The 14,202-nt window shown below is 48.3% G+C and overlaps 1 protein-coding gene across 1 annotated transcript in view; it reads left to right on the plus strand.

Annotated features, from left to right (window-relative positions):
- vwa3a (von Willebrand factor A domain containing 3A) overlaps positions 1 to 14,202 on the plus strand; it is a 117,244-nt gene that overhangs the window by 19,394 nt on the left and 83,648 nt on the right. The window contains exons 6-7 of the mRNA XM_028814182.2: positions 967 to 1,021; positions 8,157 to 8,258. Of these exons, the coding sequence (XP_028670015.2) occupies positions 967 to 1,021; positions 8,157 to 8,258 (157 nt within the window). The remainder of the gene's footprint in view (positions 1 to 966; positions 1,022 to 8,156; positions 8,259 to 14,202) is intronic.

Raw genomic sequence — 14,202 nt, forward strand, 5'->3', positions numbered from 1 at the left:
GACCTGATAGGTAATATGCCCAAAATAATAACCAAAAATACAACGAGTGTGACACATATACCTCTACAGCCTAAACAGCAGTGCTTCTTACATCCCTAGGCGGCTCCCAGCTGAAGCTTTAGGCTCAACGGCAAAACAAACTCCAGCTGGGTCATCAGTTCCTTAGCAGGCCACAGTGCGTGATTGTCTTCTTTTTATTTTGATCTCTCTGTATCCCGCTTTAGTCCGTTGTGAATCAAGTATGAAGTTACCCAGGGTAGGCTGCCACCTTTGTCCTCCTCGCCAGCTAAATGGCTCATAGACTCAGCTACTGTTTCAGACAGGATACTTAAAACCAACAACCACATTATTATTGATTAAATATTCATTGATTATGTGGTCTGTTGCTTTTAAAACTAACAGAAATTGTTTTCCCAGGGTCGGGATTGAGAAGCAAAATTGCACAACATTGTCCTTGAGAAGTTCCTATACGCTAGACTCTCGATATTTATACATCCACGGACTCCATAACTCCAACGCTAATTCCAGAAACCACTCCTTGTCCCTGCTGTTTCAAATGCTACAGATAATTAGATGTCAAAAGCGGCTAAAGAGCCGTGAACGTGTGACGGGGTGGGCACAACGCTGCAGTGTTCGCTGCACAAAACGCCCTTATCGGTCCTGATCTGTTCAGGACACACGGACAACTCCAACTTTCTGTGTCGATTGACCTCCTTACCCTTGTCAAAGCGAAGTCATTTTCAATCACGGTCCGTCTACTAAACCTCTCGAATACAGGATGGTGCCAGGCTGGCAGAGGCTCCAGTTTCACTTAGCGCGTGGGAGGTCATGCTTTACTGTACCACATATTTGTTCCCGTTGAAGTAGATTAAAATTATTAATCGCTAAAGACTGATGGGAAATATCCTCCCATGGCCAAGGTTTTCGCCATTGAATGACGTCTTTCTCTCTCTCTCTTGGTTACAGGGCCATAGAGCTGTATCATCGGCGGACAGGATGGCTCATGCAGGGGAGCAGAAAGGTATTTTGCTCTTAACTCTTTATTCTGCTTTAAACTCCAGTGTTGTGCTGGAGTCACATCTTCAGTTCATGTTGATTATTGTCGGCCAGCCAATCAAAGCACTTTAACCTAACATGGGGGGGGCAAAGTCGTTCCTGGTAGGCCGCAGTGGATGCAGGCTTTTCTTCCAACCCAAACGGCTTACTATGTAGCATTTCTGCTTTAATTTAGTGGTTGTTAGGATTTTGAACCCTGTATCCTCCACCTTCCAATGCTCCTTATTAGCCATAAGATGCAAATGAAAAAAGAAACCAGCATTTCTCCATTTAGTGTGCCTCCATTTATGTATTTGGTTTAATTAAGTAGTGAAGAGAAAAAAGTGAAGGACTGAGAATTACTCGTCCGTTTTACGCTTCAAATCATTTCCTTAGAAAGGAAAAAACAACAAAAGAAATCTAGTATATGAGATTGACCTGACATGGCACAAACAAGCCATGATAATCAAAGTATTGGCAAGGATTGTTTTCTAATTAAGCAACTGGGTTGGAACACAAAACCTGCAGCCACTTACGGCCCTCCGGGACTGACTTTGCCCACCCCTGACCTAACAAAGAGTTTTGTAGGTGGCTTCTAAGGACATCAGATTATTGATTAATCATCTCTCTCTGTCTCTCTCTCTATGTGTGTGTGTGTGTGTATGTATATATATATAATATTATATAATATATATATATTATATAATATATATATATTATATAATATATATATATTATATAATATATATATATTGTGGACACTAGGGGGCTGTTGCCCCATTGAACCCACCACACAGATGTCCAGGACACACGTTAAAAGCACCAAGAAGATTCTTTAATATTTTTCTTCAATAAAGTGCCCAAAGCATCGCATTCTCCACTAATACAATAAACAATAATTAATAACAATAACAATAATCCTCCTCTACACCCAGCAGCTCCGTCACTCCACCACCCAACTCCGGCTCGAATTGCTGGGTTTCCCACAGTCCTTTTATTGTCCATGACCCGGAAATGTTACTCCTCTTCTTCCTAGTCAAACGCCACATCATCCTTCCTCAAGTGTCCCGGAAGTACTGTGGGCTTCCGTCCTCGTGACCCCAAAGTACTTCCGGGTTAGCATAACAGCAATAGCCCCCGGGTTCTTGGTGAGCTCCCCCTGGCAGCACCCACGGTACCCAACAGGGCTGAAGAGATGGACTCCATGTTCCATGCTGCCCTGCGGTAATCCGGGGAACCATTTCTATCCAGGGGAGTTGCCATCTAGTATCCCGGGGAACGTAGTGCCCTGAAAAGGCTGCTTTCTTCTGTTGAGGGGCGTCCCGGCCCGACTGAAACGCTGGCCGTCCATCACAATGTGTATATATATGTATTGTGGGGAACAGCCCGGACACAGACAGGCAGACATCATTTTGTCACCCAACACACGTTTATTTACAGTCTATTATGTACAGTCTTAAATGCCACACAACCCCAAACTCCCCCAAAGACCAGGCCAACCACTATGCCTCACTCTTCAGGCCGCCTCCATGTCTCCTCCTTAGACCTTGTCCAACTGCTCTCCCAACTCCAGCCCCCTTGTGAAGGGAGGCGACCCCTTTTATTAGCACCCGGGTGTGCTCCAGGTGTGTTCCGGCAATCTCCCACGAACACGCCCCAGTGTGGCGGAAGTGCCGGCTGCATACCCGGAAACACTCCGGGTGTCCCCACTCGTCTTCCCCCCAGCACTTCCTGGTGTGGCAGAAGTGCTGGGGTCCAGGGTTCTCCAGGCATGGGGGCGTCCACTGGCAGTTACCACTGGCTCCTACAGGGTTGAGCTTCCCAGCTCTGTACCCGTGAACCCCAAAGGAACCAGGGTGGTCGCCACCTCGTGGTCTGGAGATGGCATGAGCCCTCCTCCTGTCTTACATTTACATTTACATTTGCATCATTTAGCAGACTCTCTTATCCAGAGCGACTTACAACAGTGCTTAGTAGTCTACAACTGTTCTTCAGTCTTTCTGGGTGTCCCGGCTGGGTTCCACCCCCAGCCGCATGCCACAGTATATATATGTGTGTATAACCGTCACCTTATCGTGGTGGAGGGGTTTGCGTGTCCCAATGATCCTAGGAGCTCTGTTGTCCGGGGCTTTATGCCCCTGGTAGGGCCACCCAAGGCAAACTGGTCCTAGGTGAGGGATGAGACAAAGAGCGGTTAAACAAACCTCCTATGAAGAAAAACAATTTTGGACGGCGTTTTCCCTTGCCCGGACGCGGGTCACCGGGGCCCCACTCTGGAGCCAGGCCTGGAGGTGGGGCTCAATGGCGAGTGCCTGGTGGCCGGGCCTGCACCCATGGGGCTCGGCCGGGCACAGCCCGAAGAGGCAACGTGGGTCCCCCTTCCCATGGGCTCACCACCTATGGGAGGGGCCAAGGAGGTCAGGTGCAGTGTGAGTTGGGTGGTGGCCGAAGGCGGGGACCTTGGCGGTCCGATCCTCGGCTACAGAAACTGGCTCTTGGGACGTGGAATGTCACCTCTCTGAAGGGGAAGGAGCCTGAGCTAGTGCGCGAAGTTGAGAGGTTCCGGCTAGATATAGTCGGGCTCACCTCGACGCACAGCTTGGACTCTGGAACCAATCTCCTTGAGAGGGGCTGGACTCTCTATCACTCTGGAGTTGCCCCCGGTGAGAGGCGCCGAGCAGGTCTGGGTATACTTATTGCCCCCCAACTTGGAGCCTGTACATTGGGGTTTACCCCGGTGGACGAGAGGGTAGCCTCCCTTCGCCTTCGGGTGGGGGGACGGGTCCTAACTGTTGTTTGTGCGTATGCACCGAACAGCAGTTCGGAGTACCCACCCTTTTTGGAGTCCCTGGAGGGGGTGCTAGAGGGCATACCTTCTGGGGACTCCCTCGTTCTGCTGGGAGACTTCAATGCTCATGTGGGCAATGACAGTGAGACCTGGAAGGGCGTGATTGGGAGGAATGGCCCCCCCGATCTGAACCCGAGCGGTGTTTTGTTATTGGACTTCTGTGCTCGTCACGGATTGTCCATAACGAACACCATGTTCAAGCATAGGGGTGTTCATATGTGCACTTGGCACCAGGACACCCTAGGCCTCAGTTCGATGATCGACTTTGTGGTCGTGTCGTCGGACTTGCGGCCACATGTCTTGGACACTCGGGTGAAGAGAGGGGCGGAGCTGTCAACTGATCACCACCTGGTGGTGAGTTGGCTTCGATGGTGGGGGGAGGATGCCGGTCAGGCGTGGTAGGCCCAAACGTGTTGTGAGGGTCTGCTGGGAACGTCTGGCAGAGCCCCCTGTCAGAAGTAGCTTCAACTCCCACCTCCGGCAGAACTTCGACCACATCCCGAGGGAGGTGGGGGACATTGAGTCCGAATGGGCCATGTTCCGTGCCTCTATTGTTGAGGCAGCTGACCGGAGCTGTGGCCGTAAGGTGGTCGGTGCCTGTCGTGGCGGCAATCCCCGAACCCGCTGGTGGACACCGGCGGTGAAGGATGCCGTCAAGCTGAAGAAGGAGTCCTACAGGACCCTTTTGTCCTGTGGGACCCTGGAGGCAGCTGATAGGTACCGGCAGGCCAAGCGGAATGCGGCTTTGGTGGTTACTGAGGCAAAAACTCGGGCGTGGGAGGAGTTTGGGGAGGCCATGGAGAATGACTTTCGGACGGCTTCGAGGAGATTCTGGTCCACCATCCGGCGTCTCAGGAAGGGGAAGCAGTGCAGTGTCAACACTGTATATGGTGGGGATGGTGTGCTGCTGACCTCGACTCGGGACGTTGTGGGTCGGTGGGGGGAATACTTCGAAGACCTCCTCAATCCCATTAACATGCCTTCCAATGAGGAAGCAGAGCCTGGGGACTCAGAGGTGGGCTCCCCCATCTCTGGGACTGAGGTCACCGAGGTGGTCAAAAAACTCCTTGGTGGCAGGGCCCCAGGGGTGGATGAGATACGCCCGGAGTTCCTCAAGGCTCTGGATGTTGTAGGACTGTCTTGGCTGACACGCCTCTGCAACATCGCATGGACATCAGGGACAGTGCCTCTGGATTGGCAGACCGGGGTGGTGGTCCCCCTCTTTAAGACGGGGGATCGGAGGGTGTGTTCCAACTACAGAGGGATCACACTCCTCAGCCTCCCTGGAAAAGTCTATTCAGGGGTCCTGGAGAGGAGGGTCCGTCGGATAGTCGAGCCTCGGATTCAGGAGGAACAGTGTGGTTTTTGTCCTGGTCGCGGAACAGTGGACCAGCTCTATACCCTTAGCAGGGTCCTGGAGGGTGCATGGGAGTTTGCCCAACCAGTCTACATGTGTTTTGTGGACTTAGAAAAGGCATTCGACCGTGTCCCTCGGGGAATCCTGTGGGGGGTACTCCGAGAGTATGGGGTACCGGCCCCCCTGATAAGGGCTGTTCAGTCCCTGTACGATCAGTGCCAGAGCTTGGTCCGCATTGCCGGCAGTAAGTCGAACCCGTTTCCAGTGAGAGTTGGACTCCGCCAGGGCTGCCCTTTGTCACCGATTCTGTTCATAACTTTTATGGACAGAATTTCTAGGCGCAGCCAGGGTGTTGAGGGGGTCCGGTTTGGTGGGCTCAGGATTGGGTCACTGCTTTTTGCAGATGATGTTGTCCTGTTTGCTTCATCAGGCCGTGATCTTCAGCTCTCTCTGGATCGGTTCGCAGCCGAGTGTGAAGCGGCTGGGATGAGAATCAGCACCTCCAAATCCGAGACCATGGTCCTCAACCGGAAAAGGGTGGAGTGCCCTCTCAGGGTTGGTAGCGAGATCCTGCCCCAAGTGGAGGAGTTCAAGTATCTCGGGGTCTTGTTCACGAGTGAGGGAAGAATGGAGCGTGAGATCGACAGGCGGATCGGTGCGGCATCCGCAGTAATGCGGGCGTTGCATCGGTCTGTCGTGGTGAAAAAGGAGCTGAGCCGCAAGGCGAAGCTCTCAATTTACCAGTAGATCTATGTTCCTACCCTCACCTATGGTCATGAGCTATGGGTAGTGACCGAAAGAATGAGATCGCGAATACAAGCGGCTGAAATGAGTTTCCTCCGCAGGGTGTCTGGGCTTTCCCTTAAAGATAGGGTGAGCAGCTCAGTCATCCGGGAGGGGCTCAGAGTAGAGCCGCTGCTCCTCCGCATCGAGAGGAGTCAGATGAGGTGGCTCGGGCATCTGATCAGGATGCCTCCTGGACGCCTCCCTGGTGAGGTGTTCCAGGCACGTCCAACCGGGAGGAGGCCCCGGGGAAGACCCAGGACACGCTGGAGGGACTATGTCTCTCGACTGGCCTGGGAACGCCTTGGGATTCTCCCGGAAGAGCTAGAAGAAGTGGCCGGGGAGAGGGAAGTCTGGGCATCTCTGCTCAAGCTGCTGCCCCCGCGACCCGACCTCGGATAAGCGGGAGACAATGGATGGATGGATGGATATATATATATAAAATATATATAAAATATATATATATATATATATATATATATAAAATATATATATATATATATATATATATATATATATATATATAATATAAAATATATATATATATAAAATATATATATATATATATATATATATATATATATATATATATAAAATATATAAAATATATATAAAATATATATGTATATAAAATCCAATGTCTGTCTGTCCACTTTTTACGAGAGAACTACATAACAGATTTAGATCAGGTTTTTTTTCTAGAATTTGCTTGAACATTCTGGTTGATTTTGCGACTTCTCTCATCACACTTTTATAGTTTTGCTTGTGTTACCAATTTATTCCAGTGAATCCGAGAAACATGCAGCGGGCCGAGGTGAAGGGGGCGTGGCCCTCCTCACTCACGCTCCATCCTCGGGACTTAACAGATTTAGATCGGGTTTTTTTCTATAATTTCCTTGAACTTTCCAGTTGATTTTACGACCTCTCTCATTGCGCTAAGTATCAGAGTTTGCTTGTGGCACCGATTTATTAGCGTAAATCCGAGAGACATGTGGCGGGCCGAGGTGATAGGGGTGAGGACATCTTCACTCATGCACTAGCCTTGGGGCGTGTACCTTAACTCCGCTTAGCTAGCTAACGAAAAAACTACTTAACAGATTGAGATCTGGTTTTGTTTTCTAGAATTTGCTTGAACATTCCAGTTGATTTTGCGATTTCTCTCATCGCGATAAGAATCAGAGTTTGCTTGCAGGAGCGATACAGTCACACTAATCTGAGACAGAGGCTGTGTGACGTGAGTAGTGGGGAGCCGGGCAAGGTCCTCCTCACTGTCCTGTTTCACCAGTACGTGGCTGGAGCCGCTGGGGACGGCTAGTTTACAATATTATTTTACAATATAAAAATCATAATGTACGTGTTGTGGCCACTAGGAGGCGATCAAGCACCCTAGACACGATTACACACACAAATCCTGTACTTTCATTTACAATAACAAGTACCTTTCACAGGCTTCCTCCCTTCATTGTCATTGCAGCTCTCACAGGACACAATCCAGCCTGGTAATAGCGATAGTCCCTCTCGTTGCTCCTCTCCCGACTTTGACTCCCTGAGCGGAGTCTTGTAACTTTGGACCCAGGAATACTTGCAGTGCTTAAACATTCACCTCCAGGAAGCACTTCCATGTCCAGCAAGACTACAGTGGTCCTTGTAATGTTACTATCCAACGGCTCCCCCTGGTGGGTCCACAGAACCTGACAGGGCAGGCCCATGGGACTGCAACTCCCATACTGCTCTGCAGTGGGGCTTGCCAGATGGGATGCTGCCACCCAGTGTAAAGGGGCATGCTCTGCCCATAGGTGACAGGTGCACACTATGCTGTCCTCCCCTGTTCCCAAGTTCATCCCGGGTGTTGCTCAGCCCCACTGTAGCCTCTGTAATGTCCTTCCACACCCTGGTCCTGGCATGAAATGAGATTCTGTTATTCCCTCCCTCACCTTCCATTATCCCGGCCTATCTACGCCGGCTGCGGTGCCAGGTTGTCCCTCACAGTGTTTATATTACAAACATTTCCGAGTTAACCTGAAACAAAAGGAACAGCCAATATTAATAAAACAATATGAAGACATTTTTCTCCTCGCCCCTGGGATGTCCAAGGATGTTTATTTCTAACTGTCAGTGATTTTTAATTTTCAGATATTTGGACTGGTGAAGGGGACGAAAGTCGGCGTTCTGGTTGATGCCTCCAATGCCAACTGCAGTTTGGGGAAACTCTATGATTTCCAGCAGTGTCTTCTGGTAAGAACGTTACGTGGGATTTTGGAATCGGGGCTGCTGGTAAAGAATTTCTAAATCTCAGAGTTGCAGGCTCAGTCCTCATCAGTGAGTCACTTGTGTGACCCTGAGCAAGACATTGAACTTTCCTGTCTTCCCATATGCTCGCTGCGATAGGCTGCAGCTTCCCTGTGACCCTGCTCAGGATAAAAAGGATTTATAAGAAAGATGAATGGATGAACCTTTGTACTAAAGCTGTGATATATAAAGCGCCCGGCAATTGATCATTCCTTTTGTGAACACTAGGGGGTGCCCAGAGCCCCAGACACCAGGCACACAGTCAAGAGCTTCAGGATACCTTATATTATACCAGGGGTCACCAAGTCCGGTCCTGGAGGACCACCGTGGCTGCAGCTTTTCATTCAAAACCTTTTTTTTAAATGAGTGCTCTGTTTGTGCTGCTAATTAACTTTTTGTGAATTCATTTTAATTGAATTGCTTTCTTAAGATTTGTTCCCCTGAATTTCTCCATCGTTCCTCTGATTTGCTTCGTTTCTTTCCTTAAATGGCACCCAAACAGAAATAAAATGTGAAGTAAGGGGGCCGACAGAAGACCAACAAAGTCAGGGCCTCAGACTCCAACCAGTTGCTTAATGAGGCGTCGCTTCTTGTCGTTAATTAAACCCGTTCTTTAATTCCGCGGCCTGTTTCTGCTCTCGTGGTGCATTAGCAGACATTTACGAAATTGTTGATTTTCTCTTTTCTGCTAAAATGTTTAGTGGACCGATCAGATCGACATTCCTGAGACCTTCACCTTTCTTTATTTTCAGATATTGTACTTTGGACACCAGTTGTTTTGCCTCATTTTCTATCTCATTATTGTTTGGCTGCTAATTAAGGAAAAAGAAACAATGAAGGGGTCTGAGCCTTCAAGCACGAGTCAATTCAGATGAGTTCAAAAACAGGTCACTCATTAAGAAAAGGGTTAGAATGAAAGCCTGCAGCCAATGGTGGTCCTCCCGGACCGGAGTTGGCGACCCCTGCCCTATACAGTGGTGCCTCGACCTTCATACGATTCTAACTTTGAACATCAGATTCGAGAGAAATTTGATCCAGAGTTCAAACGATGCTTCCGCGTGCGCAGTGAAATAATGCAGCAACAGATGGCGATAATGCAGCGAGCGTAGATATCATCTGCTGTGCGCCCAAGTCATCTCTCGCTCGTGCTGTCAAAGCATCTCTTGTGTTACGCGCACGTGAGTTTGGTTATACTGTACACTAAGGCACTTTGCTCGCCAACCCCTCCACCCCCCCAGCGCTAAGCGCCGTTGTGAAAATGCACCCCAAGGAGACGCAGTCACTCCTCCGAAAGCCCCTCTTAAACAGTGATACATTGGGAAACAAATAACGGGTGTTTTTTTTTTTTTTTAACCTCCTCTTTGCTCGATCAGCTGCTGCTGCCGTGCCGCGTGATCTGCATCTCGTGTGGCGCTTTGAACGTTTAAAAGCCTGTACAGCAGCTGTCCTTTTGTCTCTGTTCTCCCCCAGACATCCTCAAACACTATGTGATCTCCTTTCGCCGTTGCATTATTTCACCGAGTAATATTCTCCGTCTTGTTTGCGCTAACGCGATCTTTACTCTCGTTTTCTTGATACTTTCGAATTTTCCTACTTCCATTATCACTAACCTGCTCTGCATGTGTATCACGGGACTTGCTTCCAAAGGTTCCAAAGACTTGGCAGGTGGGCCGTGGCACCAAGTGCCACATTTGAGTACCGAGAAGAGAAACGGAGTAGGTGAGGGTCAGTAACAAATTCTAAATCTCGTGTTACTTTTAGTGCTGACGACTAACAACAGAGATGCAGTCTGCACAGTTAATCAGCAGCTCTAGTCAGGGTGTGCTAAACTGAAGTAGTGAGTCTTCAGCTGGGATTTGAAAGCTGTGACCGAAGGGGCATCTCTTATAGTAACATGCAGACCATTCCACAGTTTAGGGGCCGTCTGTAACTAAAAGCTTGACCTCCCATTGTTATTTTATTAATCCTTGGACTCATAAGCAGACCGGCATCTGCTGGTTGCCCATAAGCCCTGTGACTTTAAAGTCCCTCTCACAGTGTCCATGGCTGTTGAAGTCAGTTGCCACGCTTGACGTGGCACCTGTGTAAATTCATTCTCTGGTTTCTCCCACATAGAGTGCAGTGTCGGGACATTTCATATGGGGAATTCGGCAGACCACATTAGATGATCTGCAGGAAAACGATCCCATTATGCAACGTTCTAGTCGGCAGTGTGGTATAACTGGGATCTGGAAAAGTTGCCCCCACATTTTGCTCCTCACACTTTGCCCCAGATATTTTTCCTATCACCTACCTGGATAGTTTAAAGGTTTTAAAAAATTTTTATTACCTGTGTTTTTATGGCCGTTACACAGCACGCGTTTGCTGTTTTCACCGCATGACTATCAGCGGTGCTGAAGAACAAGTAACGTGTCGCAGATCAATATATCAATATATACGCCGCCACGCACCACGCCATATATTATATTATAAAAATTTACATTTTATTTTAAATGTTAAATTAATTTGTTTTGACTATTTAAATAACAGTGACTTTAACATATAGCTGGTGCAACTGGCCTGGAGACTAAATCGAAAATGGGACTGTAATTTTTATTGAAATTCTGATACATTATTCAAAACATTATATGACATAATATCATCTTAATGAGCAGTACTTAAATATAATTCATATGCTTTTTGTTAACTTTAAAATTCCAGGTATATTTTTAAGATTAATTGCATTTCACGTATTTGGTTAATTTTTTGGCAATTTTAATCTGTGCATTTATCAAAACCAAAATAAATGAGAAGATCTAAAAAAAATGAGCTGCATTATTTACATTTCTGTAACCTGCTCTTTATCTACAGGGGGCAAATTATGGAAGACAAAATGTGAGGGGCTAAGTGTGGGAAGTGAGTTGTTGGGGGTGAAATGTGAGGGGTGACATTTCCGTAAACTGGTACAACTACACGGTGTGTATGAGAGACGTGAGCACACTCTTTTCTGTAGGCAGGGAGCTGTGCCATTGTTCTGTTGGTTCACTTAGGGAGCTTCGGACAATTAGCTGCTGCAGATTTCATTTATTATTTCGGGCATTTAATTGTCTTATTTTTACTTTAAATTATGTCTTTGCTGTTTTAAGTTTATCAAGGTGGGTATTGTTTAGGGTCTGGGGACGCAATCATTCACTTTCCATTATTTCTAAGGAGACAAATCGATTCGTACTTTGAACAATTCAGAGTTCAGACAGCCTCCTGAAACGAATTAAGTCTCAAGTACGAAGCACCACTGCACGGGTCACAATCCTCCAGTACACACAGAAAAATCCTCCATCTCTCCTCCAGGCAAGCTTTGTCCACTTCCTCCCGACTCAGCTCACCTGGAGAAGGCTGGGTGGCTTCTTTTTCAGGCAGACCCGCGAGTTCTTCTGGTGTGAAGCAGAACCTCTTTTCAGGTATCCACCTTTTCTTCTTGCTCCCCCTAGTGGGACCTACACACCCTGGCAGGTCTGCTCACCAAGGCTGCATTTCCCAAGGTGTCCTGCAGGAGTATGAGTGGGCGCTCCACCCGAGAGAAGCTGCCACCTAGCTTAGTGGAGGGTTAAAAAGCCACCCGAGACCTTCCTCCCTTGTCCATCCAGCTGGGCAAGAAATCCTCCTGGATCCCGCTGGGATGCCCGTCCATCCTCTTGGGCACTTATACTGTATAAACTGAAGGCATTACGGTCTGCTGGTTGCTGAAGTGCTGGAGTTCAGACCACGGGGTTGCTGGTCCAGTCTACCCTGAGGGTGATCCGGCTCACAGGACCCTCATTGTTGAGGACCCGAGTGGCTGGACCAGGCCAAGGAAATGCCAACCTAACACCTGGCTGCGGTGGGTGGGACTGGACCGCGTGTCTGTCTGGGGGGGGATGACAACAGGGATCCCGATTGCTGTTTCGTCGTGTGGTGGGTGTGGCAACGTGCTGCATGCTCCCCACCCTGCCCTGAGCTGTAGTATTGTGGATCTACCAAACTGAGCATACTGTACTATGATAATAAAGAAAGTGATTCCATAAGGAGGCGTTTCAGAAAGTTGGAGGACTGAGGAAGCTTCTCTTTATACATGAAAACATGCTGCTCTGTTTACATTTAAGTTGCAGCTGGGCAAACTTACCAGCAAAAAGTCGACATTTCCCGTGGGAAACGCTTAGTATTTCATTACATTCAGAAATATTTTAATTGAGAACTTCCTCTTCTTAAAAGCAAAAAAAAAAAAAAAAAAGATCTTGAATAAATGTTGCTTATTACAACTCCACTCCCATCCGCCACCAGCTGTTGAACTGCCATCGTCTGGGTGTCCCAGTCCCAGTCCCAGTTTTCCTGGCTGCACGCAAAGTTCCCTCTCCCTTTCCTAGCAATGAGACCTGCCATTTCGTACTTTCCATTCCAGTACCTTCCAGCCCTGTTCTCAACGGACCACCCTTCAGCCTCATCTTCTCCACATCCACCACAGCGCAGCGAATCACCCAACCATTTGAAGCATTCTGGTCCTCGTCACCCACGGTACCACCGTCACTTTAGATGGTGTCTCAGGCCACATGATATGTCACCGCCAGTCCAACCCTTCCTGACATTTCTGCTGAGAGCGACGGCACACCACATGAGAACGTGAGAATGAGGTCTGATGAACGGTGTCTGCCGTGTTCTTTGGCTAATGGCGTGTTTCTGGGCGTTTTGGCTGGAGCAGGACCACCTTCACGCGCACGCAGAAGATGGCACAACTTAAATTATTGTTCTAGTGCGTTTTACTAGCTAAGGTAAGAGATACTGGGCATCAGATATCAATAAAAATGACATTTTATGATTTAATGCTACACCTTTTATACACCCTCTTTGTTATTTATTTTCTAGGGGGCTTTGCCCCCTGCTCGCTTCGCTCGCCAACCCCTGGTCTTGGGTAACCCAAAATAGCGGGCTCGTGTTTATATATCCATCAGTCGAGGTCGTTCGTTTTGAACCCGTGCCTGCTTTGCTTCTGCAGTTTCAGACACGCGTTGTAGGCGCCGGCGTTCATTGATCTTATCCAGGTGGGCTCGTGTTTGTATCGTTGAGCTGTATTGTGTTTGAATTTGGTGTAAAGCGTTCAGCGATTTGTACAATCACTCCGCAGTAGTGCCACTCACAATATGGCGGTGACGCCTGCGCCTTCACTCCGCAGTAGTGCCACTCACATTATGGCGGTGATGCCTGCGTCTTCCGTACCATCTTTGTGGACCTGTGGGGCCTCCGTAGCCTCTCACGTTTGACTCTGGGGTGCAGCGCAGAATCCTCTTTTGTGTGTGGCTGTGTCGTTAGTCGTTAGCTATGGGCGCGTTGTTGCTTCATTTCTCATTCACGTTAGTTGAGCTCTTTCGTTCTTGGGCCGTGACTCCTTTGTTCGCGGTGGATAAGACTTCGATTGTGGTTTATGAGACGCGCGCCTGCGTAGTACGTCTCATGGTCCCATTGCCGTGTACCTGCGTCCATGCCATCCGGTTACCTGCGTCCATGCCATCCGGTTTACCATTCTCGGTTAGTAATATGGATTACCAGTAACGGCGCACTGCACGATAACGTGCGGTGAATACACTTGACTTACAGTCTTCATCCTCTTCCTCTATATGTTTAGCATTCGTTTTACTCAGAGGTTGATGTGCTTGCTGATTCCTGAGCAGCTCTTCTTTACTTCACCCTAGCGGCCCGCTGCTTCTCTTCTTTCGTCAGCATCTTTTCGCGTTAAAACTGATTAAGTTAGTTTTTGTGTTGCAATTAATTAGTATGTTTTCTTTAATCTGGCACTTATGTCTTCAATCTGCCTCACGAATGATTAGCGAAGGTGGTAGGGAATGAGAAAGACACCCGTACGCATGCGCCACACGGCCACCCT

The sequence above is a fragment of the Erpetoichthys calabaricus genome, chromosome 11, assembly GCF_900747795.2.
Source record: "Erpetoichthys calabaricus chromosome 11, fErpCal1.3, whole genome shotgun sequence".
Taxonomy (NCBI): Eukaryota; Metazoa; Chordata; class Cladistia; order Polypteriformes; family Polypteridae; genus Erpetoichthys; species Erpetoichthys calabaricus.